At 47.9% G+C, this 18,218-nt stretch overlaps 1 protein-coding gene across 2 annotated transcripts in view; it reads left to right on the forward strand.

The window, feature by feature from the left end:
* The first annotated feature begins 1,192 nt into the window (after positions 1 to 1,192).
* TXNL1 (thioredoxin like 1) overlaps positions 1,193 to 18,218 on the forward strand; it is a 41,731-nt gene continuing 24,705 nt past the window's right edge. For both annotated transcript variants that reach the window (XM_038744124.1, XM_038744125.1), the window contains exons 1-2: positions 1,193 to 1,381; positions 17,319 to 17,415. In XM_038744124.1, coding sequence (XP_038600052.1) covers positions 1,284 to 1,381; positions 17,319 to 17,415 — 195 coding nt within the window. In that variant the 5' untranslated portion in view covers positions 1,193 to 1,283. The remainder of the gene's footprint in view (positions 1,382 to 17,318; positions 17,416 to 18,218) is intronic.

The following is an 18,218-nucleotide window of genomic DNA, read 5'->3' on the forward strand; positions in this document are numbered from 1 at the left end:
TTGTACAGATTTATTACTCTATTTATTTTACTTGTACATATCTAGTCTATTTATTTTATTTTGTTAGTATGTTTGGTTTGTCCTCTGTCTCCCCCTTCTAGACTGTGAGCCCGCTGTTGGGGAGGGACCGCCTGGGAGGCCTTCCCACACTGAGCCCCTTCCTTCCTCCCCCCCTCGTCCCCCTCTCCATCCCCCCCATCTTACCTCCTTCCCTTCCCCACAGCACCTGTATATATGGTTGTACATATTTATTACTCTATTTATTTATTTATTTATTTTACTTGTACATTTCTATCCTATTTATTTTATTGGTATGTTTGGTTCTGTTCTCTGTCTCCCCCTTTTAGACTGTGAGCCCACTGTTGGGCAGGGACCGTCTCTAGATGTTGCCAAGTTGGACTTCCCGAGCGCTTAGCACAGCGCTCTGCACACAGTAAGCGCTCAATAAATACGATTGATGATGATCTCTCTCAGCGCTCCCGCCCCTCCCAGGTGGGAGCGCGCGGTGGCTGCTAGGCGCCCCCGGCCCCTCACCTCCTCCAGGAGGCCTTCCCAGACTGAGGCCCCTCCTTCCTCTCCCCCTCGTCCCCCTCTCCGTCCCCCCATCTTCCCTCCTTCCCTTCCCCACAGCACCTGTATAGATGTATAGATGTTTGTACGTATTTATTACTCTATTTTACTTGTACATATCCATTCTATTTATTTTATTTTGTTAGTATGTTTGGTTATGTCCTCTGTCTCCCCCTTTTAGACTGTGAGCCCACTGTTGGGTAGGGACCGTCTCTATACGTTGCCAACCGGGGCTTCCCAAGCGCTTAGTACAGTGCTCTGCACACAGTAAGCGCTCAATAAATACGACTGAGTGACTGAATCTCGGCCTGTCAGCGCTCCGCCTCTCCGAGCTCGGAGCGCGCGGTGGCCGCTGGGAGCCCCCGGCCCCTCATCTCTCTCTCTCTCTTAGCGCTCCCGCCCCTCATCTCTCTCTCTCTCTTAGCGCTCTCGGCCCTCCCAAGCGGGAGCGCGCGGGGGCCGCTGGGCGCCCTCGGCCCCTCCCCTCCCGGCTCGGAGCGCGCGGTGGCTGCTGGGCGCTCGGGGCCCGCCCAGGTGGGAGTGCGCAGGCGCGCGGGGCCTGCTGGGCGCTCGGGGCCCGCCCAGGTGGGAGTGCGCAGGCGCAGGCGCGCGGGGGCTGCCGGGTGACCGCCGCGGCCTCCTCCTCCTCAGTCTGCTCCTCGTCTCCGCCGGCGCCGCACGCTCCGCCGGTCGTCGCCGTCCCCGCCGGGAAGATGGTGGGCGTGAAGGTGATCGGGGCCGACACGGACTTCCAGCCCGAGCTGAGCGGCGCCGGCTCCCGCCTGGCCGTGGTCAAGTTCACCATGCGAGGGTAAGGCCACGGCACCCCAACGGGGAACCCGACCCCGCCGCCTCACGGGCCCAGTCACGCGCGCAGCACGACTCATTCATTCATTCACTCACTCACTCACTCTCATTCGTTCATTCACTCATTCATTCACTCACTCATTCATTCACTCACTCACTCACTTTCATTCATTCACTCACTCACTCACTCACTCATTCATTCATTCACTCACTCTCTCTCATTCATTCATTCACTCATTCATTCACTCACTCATTCATTCACTCACTCATTCATTCACTCACTCACTCTCTCTCATTCATTCATTCACTCACTCATTCATTCACTCACTCACTCATTCATTCACTCACTCTCATTCACTCACTCACTCACTCATTCGATCGCACTTACCGGCTCAAGTCATCAGCCGTACTTATTGAGCGCTTACTGTGTGCAGAGCACTGGACTAAGCGCTTGCTCAAGTCCCGCCTTCGCCACTTGTCAGCTGGGGGACTTTGGGCAAGTCACTTCCCTCCTCCGGGCCTCAGTTCCCTCAGCGGAGGGAATAATAATAGCAATAATAGTAATAATGGCATTTGCTAAGCGCTTACTGTATGCAAATGACTGTTCTAAGCGCTGGAGGGGTTACAAGGTAATCAGGTTGCCCCACGGGGGGCTCGCAGTCTTCATCCCCATTTGACAGATGAGGGAGCTGAGGCCCAGAGAACCAATCGATCAATCGTATTTATTGAGCGCTTACTATGTGCAAAGCACTGTTCTAAGCGCTGGGGGGGATACAGGGTAATCAGGTTGCCCCACAGAGGGCTCACAGTCTTCCATTTGACAGATGAGGGAACTGAGGCCCAGAGAATCAATCGATCGTATTGAGCGCTTACTATATGCAAAGCACTGTTCTAAGCGCTGGGGGGGATGCAAGGTAATCAGGTTGTCCCACGGGGGGCTCACAGTCTTCATCCCCATTTGATAGATGAGGGAACTGAGGCCCAGATAATCAATCAACCAATCGTATTGAGCGCTTACTATATGCAAAGCACTGTTCTAAGCGTTGGGGGGGGGATACAAGGTGATCAGGTTGTCCCACGTGGGGCTCACAGTCTTCATCCCCATTTGACAGATGAGGGAACTGAGGCCCAGAGAATCAATCAATCAATCGTATTTATTGAGCGCTTACTATATGCAAAGCACTGTTCTTTTGTGTTTTTTTGATGGCATTTAGTAAGCGCTTACTATGTACAAAGCACTGTTCTAAGCGCCAGGGAGGTTACAAGGTGATCAGGTTGTCCCACTGGGGGCTCACATTTAATCCCCATTTTCCAGATGAGGTAACTGAGGCACAGAGAAGTTAAGTGACTTGCCCAAAGTCACACAGCTGACAAGTGGTGGAGCTGGGGTTTGAACCCATGACCTCTGACTCCAAAGCCCCGGCTCTTTCCGCTGAGCCACGCTGCTTCTCCGTTCTTCACTGTTCTGAGCAATGGGGGGATACAAAGTGATCAGGTTGTCCCACTTGGGGCTCACAGTCTTCATCCCCATTTGACAGATGAGGGAACTGAGGCCCAGAGAATCAGTCAATCAATCGTATTGAGCGCTTACTCTATGCAAAGCACTCTTCTAAGCGCTGGGGGGATACAAGGTAATCAGGTTGTCCCACGAGGGGCTCACAGTCTTCATCCCCATTTTACAGATGAGGGAACTGAGGCCCAGAGAATCAATCAATCAATCGTATTTATTGAGCGCTTACTCTATGCAAAGCACTGTTGTAAGCGCTGGGGGGGATACAAGGTAATCAGGTTGTCCCAGGTGGGGCTCACAGTCTTCATCCCCATTTTACAGATGAGGGAACTGAGGCCCAGAGAATCAATCAATCAATCGTATTTATTGAGCGCTTACTACATGCAAAGTGCTGTTCTAAGCGCTGGGGGGATACAAGGTAATCAGGTTGTCCCACGTGGGGCTCACAGTCTTCATCCCCATTTGACAGATGAGGGAACTGAGGCCCAGAGAATCAATCAATCAGTCAATATCAATCGTATTTATTGAGTGCTTACTGTGTGCAGAGCACTGTACCAAGCGCTTGGGAAGTACAAGTTGGCAACATATAGAGACGGTCCCTACCCAACAGTGGGCTCACAGTCTAAAAGGGGGAGACAGAGAACGAAACCAAACATACTAACAAAAAAAAATGAATAGATATGTACAGTTAAAATAAATAGAGTAATAAAGTGCTTAAAGTAGTAAGTGCTTAATAAATGCCATCATTATGATTATGGGCCAAGTGCCGTTCTAAGTGCCGGGGAGGATACAAGGTGATCAGGTTGCCCCACGTGGGGCTCACAGTCTTCATCCCCATTTGACAGATGAGGCAACCGAGGCCCAGAGAAGTCAAGTGACTTGCCCAACGTGTCACAGCCGACAAGTGGCGGAGCCAGGATTTGAACCCATGACCTCTGACTCCAAAGCCCGGGCTCTTTTCCGCTGAGCCACGCTGCTTCTTCAATAGTAAGCACTTAACAAATGCCATCAGTATTATTATTATCATCATTCATTCATTCAGTCGTATTTATTGAGCTATTACTGTGTGCACAGCACTGGACTAAGCGCTTGGGAAGTCCAACTTGGCAACATATAGAGATGGTCCCTACCCAACATTCATTCATTCAATCGTATTGAGCGCTTACTGTGTGCAGAGCACTGACTAAGCGCTTGGGAAGTCCAACTTGGCAACATGTAGAGACGGTCCCTACCCAACATTCATTCATTCATTCAATCAATCAGTCGTATTTATTGAGCGCTTACTGTGTGCAGAGCACTGTACTAAGCGCTTGGGAAGTACAAGTCAACAGATAGAGACGGTCCCTACCCAACAGCGGGCTCACAGTGTAGAAGGGGAAGACAGAGAACAAAACCAAACATACTAACAAAATAAATAGACTAGATAGGTACAAGTAGAATAAATAGAGTAATAAATTGGTACAAAGATATGTACGTATATAGAGGTGCTGTGGGGAAGGGAAGGAGGTAAGACGGGGGGAATGGAGAGGGGGGAGAGGAAGGAAGGGGCTCAGTCTGGGAAGGCCTCCTGGAGGAGGTGAGCTCTCAGCAGGGCCTTGAAGGGAGGAAGAGAGCTAGCTTGGCGGATGGGCAGAGGGATTGGGGGCATTCCAGGCCAGGGGGATGACGTGGGCCGGGGGTCGATGGCGGGACAGGCGAGAGCGAGGTACGGTGAGGAGATTAGCGGCGGAGGAGCGGAGGGTGCGGGCTGGGCTGGAGAAGGAGAGAAGGGAGGTGAGGTAGGAGGGGGCGAGGGGATGGACAGCCTTGAAGCCCAGGGTGAGGAGTTTCTGCCTGATGCGCAGATCAATAAATACGATTGATGATGATGATGATTGATTGGTAGCCACTGGAGATTTTTGAGGAGGGGAGTAACGTGCCCAGAGCGTTTCTGCACAAACAACCCAATTTGCTTATGATGGCATTTATTAAGCACTTACTATGTGCAAAGCACTGTTCTAAGCGCTGGGGAGGGTACAAGGTGATCAGGTTGTCCCACAGTGGGCTCCCAGTCTTCATCCCCATTTTATAGATGAGGGAACTGAAGCACAGAGAAGTGAAGTGACTTGCCCAGTCACACAGCAGACAGTTGGCGGAGCAGGGATTTGAACCCCTGACCTCTGACTCCAAAGCCTGGGCTCTTTCCGCTGAGACATGCTGCTTGCCCTATTTACTGAGCGCCCACCGGGCGTAGACCTCCCGGGGAGAGGACCCTACAGCAGCCTGGCTCAGTGGAAAGAGCACGGGCTTCAGAGACGGAGCTAATGGGTTCGAATCCCAGCTCCGCCACTTAACAACAACAACAATAATAATAATAATGATGGCATTTATTAAGCACTTACTATGTGCCGAGCACTGTTCTAAGCGCTGGGGAGGATACAAGGTGATCAGGTTGTCCCACGGGGACCTCCCAGTTTTCATCCCCATTTTACAGTTGAGGGAACTGAGGCACAGTGAATAATAATAATGATGATGATGGCATTTGTTAAGCGCTTACTATGTGCCAAGCACTGTTCTAAGCACTGGGGAGGTTACAAGGTGAGCAGGTTGTGAGCAGGGGCTCCCAGCCTTCATCCCCATTTTACGGAGGAGGGAACTGAGGCACAGTGAATAATGATAATGATGGCATTTGTTAAGCGCTTACTATGTACCAAGCACTGTTCTAAGCCCCGGCTGATCATATTGCCCCATGGGGGGCTCAGTCTTCATTCCCATTTTACAGATGAGGGAACTATGAGAAGTGATGTGCCCAAAGTCACCCAGCTGACAATTGGCAGAGCCGGGATTTGAATCCATGACCTCTGGCTCCCAAGCCCCTGCTCTTTCCACTGAGCCACGCTGCCCATGTCTGCTGTGCGACCATGGGCGAGTCACTTAACTTCTCAGAGCCTCTGTGACCTCATCTGTAAAATGGGGATGAAGACTGAGCCCCCCGTGGGTCAACCATCGCTATATGTTGCCAAATCGTACTTCTGAAGCGCTTAGTACAGTGCTCTGCACACAGTAAGCGCTCAATAAATACGATTGAATGAATTAATGAAACTGATCACCTTGTACCCCCCCAGCGCTTAGAACAGTGCTTTGCCCATAGTAAGTGCTTAGCAAATGCCATCATTGTTGTTGTTGTTGTTATTATTATTATTATTATTATTATTATTATTATTATTATTATTATTACAGCAACCAGGAGTGACAGTTGAGCAGCCTGGCTCAGTGGCAAGAGCCCGGGCATGGGACGCAGAGGACCAAGCTCTTAGTCCAGTGCTCTGCACACAGCAATACGATTGAATGAACGACCTGAGTTCTAATCCCGGCTCCGTCACTTGTCTGCTGTGGGACCTTGGGCAAGCCACTTCTCGGGGCCTCAGTTCCCTCATCTGTAAAATGGGGATGGAGACCGGGAGCCCCACGTGGGACAACCTGATTACCCTGTGTCCACCCTAGCGCTTAGAACAGCACTTGGCACCATGATAATGATGATGGCATTTGTTAAGTGCTTATGGTGTGCCAAGCGCTGTTCTAAGCGCTGGGGTGGATACAGGGTAATCAAGCTGTCCCGCGTGGGGCTCCCAGTCTTAATCCCCATTTTACAGGTGAGGGAACTGAGGCCCAGAGAAGTGAAGTGAGTGGCCCAAAGTCACCCAGCTGAAGCCCTACTAAGAGCTCACCTCCAGGAGGGCTTCCCAGACTGAGCCCCCTTTTTCCTCTCCTCCTCCCCATCCCCCCACCCCCCCGTCCTACCTCCTTCCCCTCCAACAGCACCTGCATATATGTTTGTACAGATTTATTACTGTATTTTACTTGTACATATTTACTATTCTATTTATTTTGTCAATGATGTGCATCTAGCTTTACCTCTATTTATTCTGATGACTTGACACCTGACCACATGTTTTGTTTTGTTGTCTATCTCCCCCTTCTAGACTGTGAGCCCGCTGTTGGGTAGGGACTGTCTCTACATGTTGCCAACTTGTATTTCCCAAGCACTTAGTACAGTGCTCTGCACACAGTAAGCGCTCAATAAATACGATTGAACGAATGAATGAACAAGTGGCAAGCTGGGATTAGAACCCACTATCTCCGACTCCCAAGCCCCTGCTCTTTCTGCTAAGCCACGAACAAATACCATGATTCTTGATACTATTATTATTATTATTTTTATTAGTCCCTGCCCACAGTGAGCTCCCAGTCCAGAGGACCCCGTTCCCTGCGCGGGCTGCACCTTCTGGCGGGTCAACCAATCGGTGCTATCGATGAAGCACCTACTGGGGGCAGGGAACTGTACTAAACGCTTGGAAGAGCACAGTGTAATCAATCAATCAATCAGTCATATTTATTGAGCGCTTACTGTGTGCAGAGCACTGTACTAAGCGCTTGGGAAGTACAAGTTGGCAACAGCCACGTTCCCCGCCCCCAGTGAGGTTGCTTACCGTCCAGACAGGGGACCCAACCCATCAGCCGGCTTGGAGGTGCAGGCCCTGACCTGCCCACCCCGCCCTGTTACTCACCTGCCCGCTCGGCTCGATTAAACTCTCCCGAGCGCTTAGTACAGTGCTCGGCCCCACAGTAAGCACTCGGTAACTACCAATTACTCTGTTACTCGGAGAAGCAGCGTTGCTCAGTGGAAAGAGCCCGGGCTTTGGTGTTAGAGGTCATGGGTTCAAATCCCGGCTCCACCATTTGTCAGCTGTGTGCCTTTGGGCAAGTCGCTTCACTTCTCTGGGCCTCAGTTCCCTCATCTGTAAAATGGGGATGAAGACTGTGAGCCCCAAGTGGGACAACCTGATCACCTTGTAATCTCCCCGGCACTTAGAACAGTGCTTTGCACGTAGTCAGCGCTTAATAAATGCCATTATTATTATTATTTTATTTGTACATATTTACTGCTCTATTAAGGATGTGCATATAGCTATGCTGAGAGTATTGACACCTGTCTACTTGTTTCATCATCAATCGTATTTATTGAGTGCTTACTATGTGCAGAGCACTTGTTTTGTTTGTCTCCCCCATCTAGACTGTGAGCCCATTGTTGGGTAGGGACCGTCTCTATATGTTGCCAACTTGTACTTCCCAAGCGCTTAGTACAGTGCTCTGCACACAGTAAGCACTCAATAAATACGAATGAATGAATGAATGCCAGCCCGTGTAGGAAGCGGTCCCTGTGTGTTTCGGCAAACTCTCGGTGTCATCCCACACACTTAATAATAATAATAATTATGGTATTACGTTGAGTGCTTACAATGTGTCAGGCACTGTGCTAAGCGCCGGGGTGGATACAGTCCCTGTCCCACGTGGGAATCAGTCTCAATCCCCATTTTACAGATGAGGGAACAGAGGTCCGGAGAAGTGAAGTGAGTTGCCCAAGGTCACCCTACGGACAAGTGGTGGAGTTGGGATTAGAACGCATGACCGTCTGACTCCCGGGCCCAAGGTCTTTCCACTGTACTTCCCAAGCGCTTAGTACAGTGCTCTGCACACAGTAAGCGCTCAATAAATGCGATTGATTGATTACACCGTGCTGCTTACACCCACATCTTCATTTCGCCTCTCTCTCGGGGGTTATTTTCTAGCCTTTGGTGTCTGTTTACAACTGGTCCGCCAACCAGCTGTGTAACTTCAGCCGTTGATGAGGTTGTCGGTGTGTGAACATCCGCTTAGGAAACGAAGCCCGGCTCACCAACGGCTTGGAAGCTGCGTAGGACGTGGGACAAAAACCATAGTGGAGAAGGGAACCAGTGGAACGGTCCTGTTTAAGCAGGAAATACTTCCATTTTTTATTATTTATAATAATAATGATCGTATTTGTTAGGTGCTTACTAGGAGCCAAGCACTGTTCCAAGTGCTTGGGTAGATACAAGGTAATCAGGTTGTCCCACATGGGGCTCACAGTCTTAATCCCCATTCTGCAGATGAGGGAACTGGGACAGAGAAGTGAAGTGACTTGCCTAAGGTCAAACAGCAGTCAAGTGGCAGAGCTGGGATTAGAACCCACAACCTGGGCTCTTGTCACCAGGCCATACGGCTTGAATTTCTCTTGCCGGGTTCTTCAATGGGAGGTTTGGCTGTTTCAAATTAGCGCGCTCTCCCACTGGAAGGGGATCGGTTGCTCTTCACCAGACTTGCGTGGAGAAGCCGGGCTAATGGAGGGTGAGAGAAGAAGAAAAAATGGACTGGGAGGTAGGGAGAGGGAAAAAAAAGCAATTATTTTTCTTGGCTGCTCTTATTTTTTATTAGGACAAAAGGGCTTGAAGGGACTCCCAGAAGAGAAGATGGTTAAGGTGGCGGGGGGGGTGGGGGGGGGGGATGCTATGGGAAAGATGATTGCCATTTTAATCAAACAATTGGAATTTGAGCAAAAATTACTCTTCAGAAGCCTTCTCTCATCAAAGTTGTTTTAATTCCCTAGTATTTTTTCAGATGTAGCGCGTTTTACTCGGGGGGTAGGTTTGTTTTTTGGATGAAGGCTTTTGGATTTCCTTTAATCATTGGAAATGCCCTGTCATGGCTCTTGGGCACCCAAAATAGAACTCCTGAGGTGGATTGATTACATATGCTATCACGATTCTCTTTATACTTCCAAAAACTTATTTTGGTCCTTCGGAAAAGCTGAATCCTAATTTGTTTAGACTGGAGATGGAACCCATATGAAGGCACAGTCCGGGTTACCCCGCCACCTCCACAATACATGCAACCTGGGGAAATATTCTGAACTATTGGATTGATCCTACCCTTCGCAAGCCCCACCCCCTGCATTATTCATTCATTCATTCAGTCGTATTTATTGAGCGCTTACTGTGTGCAGAGCACTGGACTAAGCGCTTGGGAAGTACAAGTTGGCAACATAGGGAGACGGTCCCTACCCAACAGCGGGCTCGTGGTCTAGAAGGGGAAGACATCACTGCAGGGAAATCAATTCCTCCTTTACCCCATCCTTCCTGCCCTTCCCCCCCAGCACCCCAAATTCACCCCCACTTCAGACTGTCTTTTTCTACTCCCCCTTTACTGCTCGCAGCTGTGCCTCCCTTCTCCACCCAAAACCCTGGAAAAAGGAACTAGGATGGAAGGGCTCCCGCCTCCAGCTATCACCCCATTTTCCCCTTCCCATTACTGTCCCATCTTCCCAAATGGGTTGTCTACCCCTGGGACCTCCACTTCGTCCCCTCCGAATCTCTCCTTGACTGTCTGCTGTTACCATCCCCTGTGCTCACCTCGAGGTTGGGATCTCCGAAGACATTGTGGTCTCCTCCTTGCCAAATCTAATGGACCGTGCACCATCCCAATTCTCTTTGTCTTCTCAGCTGTCTTTGTTGCTGCCGACATATCTAAACATAGTTCTCTCCCGGTTCTTCTCTTCTCTGCCTACTGCTTTGCTGGCTCTTGTTTGGCCTCTCCCCTCCTAACTGTGGGTGTCAATCAGTGGTATTTATTGAGCGCTTACTGCATTCAGAGCACTCCACCGAGGACTTGGGGGAGAGCAATACGATATGTTGTAGACTCGATCCCTTGCGGTTGTCAAGCGCTTGCTGTGTTGAGCTGTGCGCTGGACCAAACAGTGGACGTTGATAGTGTCTATTCAAATCAGACACAGCCCCTGTCCCACTCAGGGTTCACAGTGTAAGGGGGAAGGAGATCAGGTATTGAATCCCCATTTTACAGATGAGGAAACTGAGATGTAGAGAACTCAAGTGTCTTTTCCAAGGTCACCCAGCCGGCAGTGGGCAAAACCGAGATTAGAACCCAGATTCTCCGATCCTAGGTCTGTGATCTTTCCGTTAAGCCTCACTGTCCCCCAAGGTCCCCTTGTCTTCTCACTTGTGGATGTCTTCCGAGTCTGTCTCACTCTCCTGGCCTTCTCCCCTCCTCTGCCATCCCATACTTCCTGTTGCCTCTTGGACCTCCACCTGGAACTCCTGCCGGCATCTGAAGATCAACATGCTTAAAACTGAACATCTCATTTTCCCTCCCCAATTCTCCCCTCCACCTAATTTTCCCCCACCACGTTTAATAGCACAGTCATCCTTCCAGTTCCTGGAGCACGCAACTAGAGCATTACCCTTGACTTTTCTCTCTCTCTCGCCCTATATATTCATTTGGTCACTACATCCTCCCAGCTTCTCCACCAGTATTTTCCAGGGCTGCCCCTTCTTCATCTAAATGGCTCTCACCCTTTCTCAAAATGCTGTTACTTTCTACTTTTCTACCATAAACTGCTGCATGCTATCATTTTTTTTTAACAGGTTTGGATTTCCGTGTCCCTTAAAATGACCCTTTTAGTGACTGTGTGGCACAAATGACAGCTTGCATTTAAATTAAACCTTTCAATTTGGAAGAAAACCAGAAAATAAGTATTGGTAGTGAAATGTTGCTTTTTGGGTCACCGGATAAAATTTAGAGTTGAATTTATGCCGCACGTCCCTCAAGATCAAATTTCGGGATTTTTTTTATTTTTCAAACCTAGTTTCATAAGAAAGGTTTCCCTGCGTCTGTGGTAGGGAGATTCCGACTTTCTGTCCCTTTAAGGTTTCTTTCTGACAGACACTTCAGTGGTATATATTGAATGCATACTAAGTGCTTGGGAGAGAACAATATAACACAATCAGTAGACATGTTCCCCGACCACTTGGAGCTTATAATCTAGAGGGGGACACAGACACTAGTATAAATTAATTATGAATATGGACTCCAGTGCCGTAGGGTGAATAGCACGTGCTTAAAGGGTACGGATCCAAGTACGGAGGTGACGCAGTAGGGAGAGGGGATTAGGGGAACAGAGATCTTAATCAGGGAAGGCCTTTTGGAGGAGATGTGATTTTAATGAGACTTTGGAAGTGGGGAGTGTGGTTGTTCGGCGCCTATGGAGTGGGAGGGAGTTCAGGGTCGGAGAGGATGTGGGAAAGGGGTCATCAGAGAAGTAGATGAGATTCAATCGTATTTATTGAGTGCTTTGTGCAGAGCACTGTACTAAGCGCTTGGGAAGTACAAGTCGGCAACATATAGAGACGGTCCCTACCCAACAAGAGGCTCACGATCAAAGTATATTGAGCAAGCTAGGGCTAGAAGAGCGGGCTGGATTATAGTAGGAGATCGGTGGGGTAAGGTACGCTGCAGCGAGGTGACTGGGTGCTTTAAAACCATTGGTAAGGAGTTTCTGTTGGATACGGAGGTGGATGGGCAACCGTTGGAGGTTCTTGAGTGGGAAGACCTGGACTGAACGTTTTTTCAGAAAAATGATCCGGGCAGCAAAGTGAAATATGGACTGGAGTGGGGAGAGCCAGGAGGCCGACAGAAAGAGGAAAAGGGGATCCATGCAGGTGTTGGTGTTGAAGCGACAGGGTATAGAAGATGTGTACAGAATGGTTTTGGGAGGTCATGAGTACTCAAGGGGTCTGGTGGCATGGAAGGGCCAAAGTCACAAACAGTAATGGGACTATGAGGTAGGGAGATTGCCACCTGGGGCAAGGTGACTTGAAAAGGTCTTTGAAAATGGGTAGAGCTGTGGTTTGTAGAATTGGAGGTGGAGGGAAATCTGTGCAGGGGGAGAAAGGGATGTGAGCCATGGGCCAGCAGAAGGAGACAAAAGAACGAGCCACAGTGACTGTTTGCTTGAAAGAAATGAAGTGTTTTAGTTGGGGCGTTGGAGGTCAGAGTGGATAACTAGGAGGGAGAGAACTGATTGCGTGCCCTAAAGCTGGCCGTTGGGAGGATCTGCTAGATGTGGAGAGAAATTGAAAACCATTTGAGGATTTTGAGAGGGGAAGTGTGAACAGAAGGATGTTTTAGAAAAATGATTTGGGCAGCATAGTGAAGAATGGGCTGGAAAATGGAATGCCCAGAAGCTAGAAAACCAATAAGGAGATGGATGCAGTAGTCAAGCCACGATATGACAAATACTGTACCAACAGAGCTTGTTGGGATGGAGACTAAGGCCGCAGAGAAAAAAAGGCCCAACATTTTTGGACAGATTGGGTATGGGCATTGAAGAATAGGGAGAGGTCGGGCATAAAGCCAAGACTGCAGGCCTCATAGACATGAATGAACATGGTGCTGTCTGCTGTGATGAGAAAGGTAGAGAAGAGAATTTGTTGGGGGGGGAAGATGAATTCAGCTGTGATGTCAGAGAGCCATCCAGGTGCATTTCCTCTTGCCTCCAGGCTACCTCTGCAAAGTTTGCGGAGACATGGGAAGGTTGGCTAGGTGGTAGATACGGGAGTCCTAGACAACTGCCACTTGGTAGTTAAAGTTGTAGGAGCTAATATGCTCCCCAAGTTGGATGTGTTTAAATTGAAAAGAAGGTCCCAGAAAAACTTAAGGAACAAACATCCATAGTTAAGGAATGGGAGACAGAAGAAGACCAGGCAGAGGAGACCGATAAAGACTGAACAGAGAGGTAAGAAGAGAATCCGGAGAGAACTGTGTCAAAACCAAAGTTAGATAATCTTTCTGGGAGAAGAGAGTGAACCCCAGTATACAAAGTGCTTCTGTAAATAGCTTTATACTCTGCTTCTTCCCCTATCTGTCACTCTTTCATTGAATCTCATTTATTGAGCTCTGCTGTGTGCAGAGCACTCTACTAAGCGCTTGGGAGAGTACAGCACAAGACTAAACAGACACATTTCCTGACCACAATGAACTTACAGTCTAAAGTGGGGGAGACAGGCATCAATACAAATAAATAAATGACAGATATGTACAGAAGTGGTATGGGGCTTGGTGGGGGGAAAGAACTAAAGGAGCAAGTCAGAGTAACACAGAAGGGAGTGGGAGAAGGGGAAAGGAGGGGCTTAGTCTGGGAAGGCCTCAGGGAGGAGATGTGCCTTCAGTAAGACTTTGAAGAGAGGGAAAGTAATTGCCAGATTTGAGGTGGGGGGCGGTGGGGGTAGTTCCAGGCCATGGGCAGGAGTGGGCTAGGGGTTGGTGGCAAGACAGGTGAGATTGAGGCCCAGTGAGAAGGTTAGTATTAGAGCGGAATGTGTGGGCTGGGTTGTAGGAGGAGAGTAGCGAGGTGAGGCAAGAGGAGGCAAGGTGGGGGAGTGCTTTAAAGCCAATAGTGAGGAGTTTTTTATTTAAAGGTGGGTGGTCAACCCCTGGAGTTTTCTGAGGAGTGGAGTGACAGGGAAAGAGCGTGGCTCAGTGGAAAGAGCACGGGCTTTGGAGTCAGAGGTTCAAATCCCGGCTCCACCACTTGTCAGCTGTGTGATTTTGGGCAAGTCACTTAACTTCTCTGTGCATCGGTTACCTCATCTGTAAAATGGGGGTGAAGACTGTGAGCCCGACGTGGGACAACCTGATCACCTTGTATCCTCCCCAGCGCTTAGAACAGTGCTTTGCACATAGTAAGCGCTTAACAAATGCCATCATTACCATTATTATTATGTCTGAAATGTTTCTGTAGAAAAATCATCCTGGCAGCACAGTGAAGTATGGACTGGAGTGGGGAGAGACAGGAGCCTGGGAGGTCACCAAGGAGGCTGATGCAGTAATCCAGGCAGGATAGGATAGGAAATAATCTGTTTCAATGCCTGTCTCCCTCACTGGTTTTTAAGCTGGAGTGCAGAGAGACCGTCCCTTAAAGTTCAGGGGCAGAATTCTCAATTAGACCGTATAATTTCAGGTAGTCTTAGAGCCAGAAAAGGCGTCTGAGCTGTTCTGAGGCCCTGCGGCTCAGCAGCAAAAGAATAACTTGAATAATCCGTAACTGAGAATTCTAGTTCATAAAGATGTCACTGTTTATGGACTGGGAGTCGGTGGGAATTACGGCCTGGACATAACTGTTTCATTCTTCCGAAAATGTTTAAAGACTTGCTTCTTATATTGACAGGGGTCTGTAACATGAGTCATTGGCTAGATAAACAGAATAATTTCTAACAGTTCAAAAACAAGTAACAGGTAAAATATATATTTAAAAAAAGAAAAGCAGCGTGGCTTAGTTGAAAGAGCACAGGCCTGCGAGTCAGAAGGTCATGGGTTCTAATCCCGGCTCTGCCCCTTGTCTGCCGTGTGGCCTTGGGCAAGTCACTTCACTTCTCTGTGCCTCAGTTGCCTCATTGATAAAATGGAGATTAAGACTGTGAGCCCCAAGTGGGACAACCTGATTACCTTGTACCAACCCCAGCGCTTAGAACAGTACTTGGCACATAGCAAACACTTAGCAAATACCATCATCATCATATATTTCATCGTGATCAACAGTATATATCAAACTCCTACTATTCGAAGAATACTGTTCAAGGGACAGATAAATTGAGGGCAAATAAGGCACAATGCCCATGGCAAGAAGAGTCCAATCTAATGGAGAATACAGAAATGTAGTTTCGCGTTATATGTAAGGGACCTCTGCCTCTGATCCCTTGTTCGTTTAGTCCTTATTGAGCTCTCACTGTGTGCAGGGCACTGTAGTAAGCACTTGGGAGAGCACAGTATAAGAGTTGGTAGACTTGTTCCAAGTACTGGGGCGAATAGAAGTCAATCAGGTCACATGCAGTCTCTGTCCCACTTGGGTCTCAAAGTAAGAAGGGGGAACTGGTATTTACTTCCCATTTTACAGGCGAGGAAACCAAGGTGGAGAAAAGTGACTTGCCCAAGGTCACCCAGCAGTCAGTTGGCAGAGCTGGGTTTAGAACCCGGGTCCTCGGACTCATGTTCTTTCCAATAGGCCATGCTGCTTTTTGCCGTAGCTGGGGAAGGTCTCTTTGAAGAGATGTGATTTTAATAAGGCTTTGAAGATAGGAAGAGCGATCCTCTGGCGGCAGGGAGAAAGATGAGATGGAGGTACAGTGGTAAATTTGGTGTTAAGAGGAGTGAAGTGTGAAGGATTGGATTGTACTAGGAGATTAGTAAGAGGAGAGCCAACTTTTGAGTGCTTTAAAGCCAGTTAGGTAAGGAGTTTCTGTTTGATGCAGAGATGGATGGGCAACTATTGAAGCTGTGGTTTTGAGGAGAGGGGAGTAGTGGAGAGTTTTTTGCATTTTTTTTTTTGTGGTGGTGGTGGTGTTTTTTAAGAAAAATGAGCCGTGTAGTGGTGTATAGGCTGGAGGGGGAAAGAGGAGTCAGTGAGGTCAACGAGGAAGCTGACGCAGTAGTGAAGTGGGATATAAATGCTTGGATCATCGTGATGGCAGTTTAGCGGGAAGAAGGTCTAACTGACAGGTTTGGTGACAGCTCTCAACAGTTATGTGTAGTCATCCATAGCACCTATGTATATAATGAAAGGCATAGTCTACTTATTCATCTGGCCATAATCTGGTTATTACCAGCTGGATCTCTGTATATTCTTTCTGTAAAAAATTCTCCCCCCATTAGTGGGACAGCTTCTGGAGGGCAGGCAATAGCTTCTATTATAGCCTCTCTTCTAAGCACAAAGTAGGTGCTCGATAAATACTTTTGATCAACTTGTGATGGCCACACAAGTCCACACAACCTAAAATATTCATGACTTCAGTTAACAGGACTATGTTCACACAATTTGCTGTCCCATTGGTAAATGGTGTAGCAACAAATCTAATTTAAAACAAATCATTTTTGACAAAAATGCTGAGGAAAACCTGACTGCTATTAGGTAAAAGTCAAGCGGGGTAAAGTTTCTGTCTTCTAGGAAAGCAGCATGGCCTAGTGGATAGAGCAGGGGCTTGGCTCCTCCACTTGTCTTGCTGTGTGACTTTAGGCAAGGCACTTCACTTCTCTGTGCCTATTACCTCATCTGTAAAATGGGGATTAAGACTGTGAACCCCATGTGGGACAAGGACTGCATCCAAAGCGAGTAGCTTGTATCTACCACAGTGGTTGACACCATAGTAAGTGCTTAGCAAATAGTAATTATTATTTATTATTATTATTGTTACTAGGCTTGACAGGTGCAACAGTGAAACCGATAACCTGTCAGGTTTTAGTTTCATTGGATAATTATGATCATATTGCTAAAGCATGTGCAGCTGTGTATTCCACTTGATAGTCTGAACTTGAGAGAGGGTTTTTGGTTATTTCTCCTTTTTTCTTTCATCTTCAACGATATTTATTGAGCACTTGGAGCGAGCAGAACACTGCCAGGGTATGAGGAGTTAAACAAAAGCAAGTCATAATCTGTGTTCCAGGGGGTTTCCAATCTTTAGAATAGGGATAAACACAACTAACTTAAAAAAATTACAGTTAGAGTCTTTAAGGCCAGAAGGCCATTTAATTTCATTTCCAACCCCAAAGCGTCTTATATTTCAAAATTTTAGGGAGTGATTCCCCAAATTAACTAGTGACTCTTGATTATTTTCCTTTTAGCACCCATATTTTCTCTTTTATAGCTACTGTTCTCGACTGCCATTTTCTAGAAGTATAGAAGATGGTGCAAAATATCCATCACGTTTGATTAAAGCATTTCTTTTTCCTCTTCCCTTTTTCTTTATAGATGCGGACCTTGTTTAAGGATAGCACCGGCTTTCAATGCTCTAAGTAATAAGTATCCCCAGGCAGTCTTTTTGGAAGTGGATGTACATCAGTGCCAGGTGAGTAATATACCAAGATTTTTTAATTTTTTATATATTTGTGTGTGTAAAAATAAATTGTGCATGGCAGTGGGGAGAAAGATAAGGGATGGAGAGAAGGATTTACCCTGCTCGGGGATTAGTGTAGTAGACTGTCCTCATTTTATTTTTATGATATTTAAGTGATTATTACGCGCCAGGCACTGTACAAAGCGCCTGGGTAGATGCGATTTAATTGGGTTGGACACAGTCCTTGTCCCACATAGAACTCACAGTCTTAAACCCCCATTTTACAGGTGAGGTAACAGGCACAGAGAAGTTATATGGCGGGCCCAAGGTCACACAGCAGACAAGTAGAGGAGCCAGGATTAGAACCCAGGTGCTTCAAATTTCCAGGCCCATGATCTAGCCACTGGGCAGGAAGCATAATAATAATGTCTGCTAATTCTGCTGTAATAATAATAATGCTGGTATTTATTAAGCGCTTGCTATGTGCAAAGCACTGTTCTAAGTGCTGGGGAGGTTACAAGGTGATCAGGTTGTCCCATGGGGGGGCTCGCAGTTTTCATCCCCATTTTACAGATGAGGTAACTGAGGCCCAGAGAAGTCAAGTGACTTGCCCAAAGTCACACAGCTGACAGTTGGCGGAGCTGGGATTTGAACCCATGACCTCCGACTCCAAAGCCTGTGCTCTTTCCACTGAGCCACGCTGCTTCCCAAGGGTTTAGTATAATGTTCTGCGCATAGGAAGTGCTCAATAAAAGTACCACTGACTGATGGAGCATTAAGTGTGCAGAGCACCGTACTAAGCGATTGAGAGAGAG

This window comes from Tachyglossus aculeatus, chromosome 3 (genome assembly GCF_015852505.1).
Source record: "Tachyglossus aculeatus isolate mTacAcu1 chromosome 3, mTacAcu1.pri, whole genome shotgun sequence".
In the NCBI taxonomy this organism is placed as follows: Eukaryota; Metazoa; Chordata; class Mammalia; order Monotremata; family Tachyglossidae; genus Tachyglossus; species Tachyglossus aculeatus.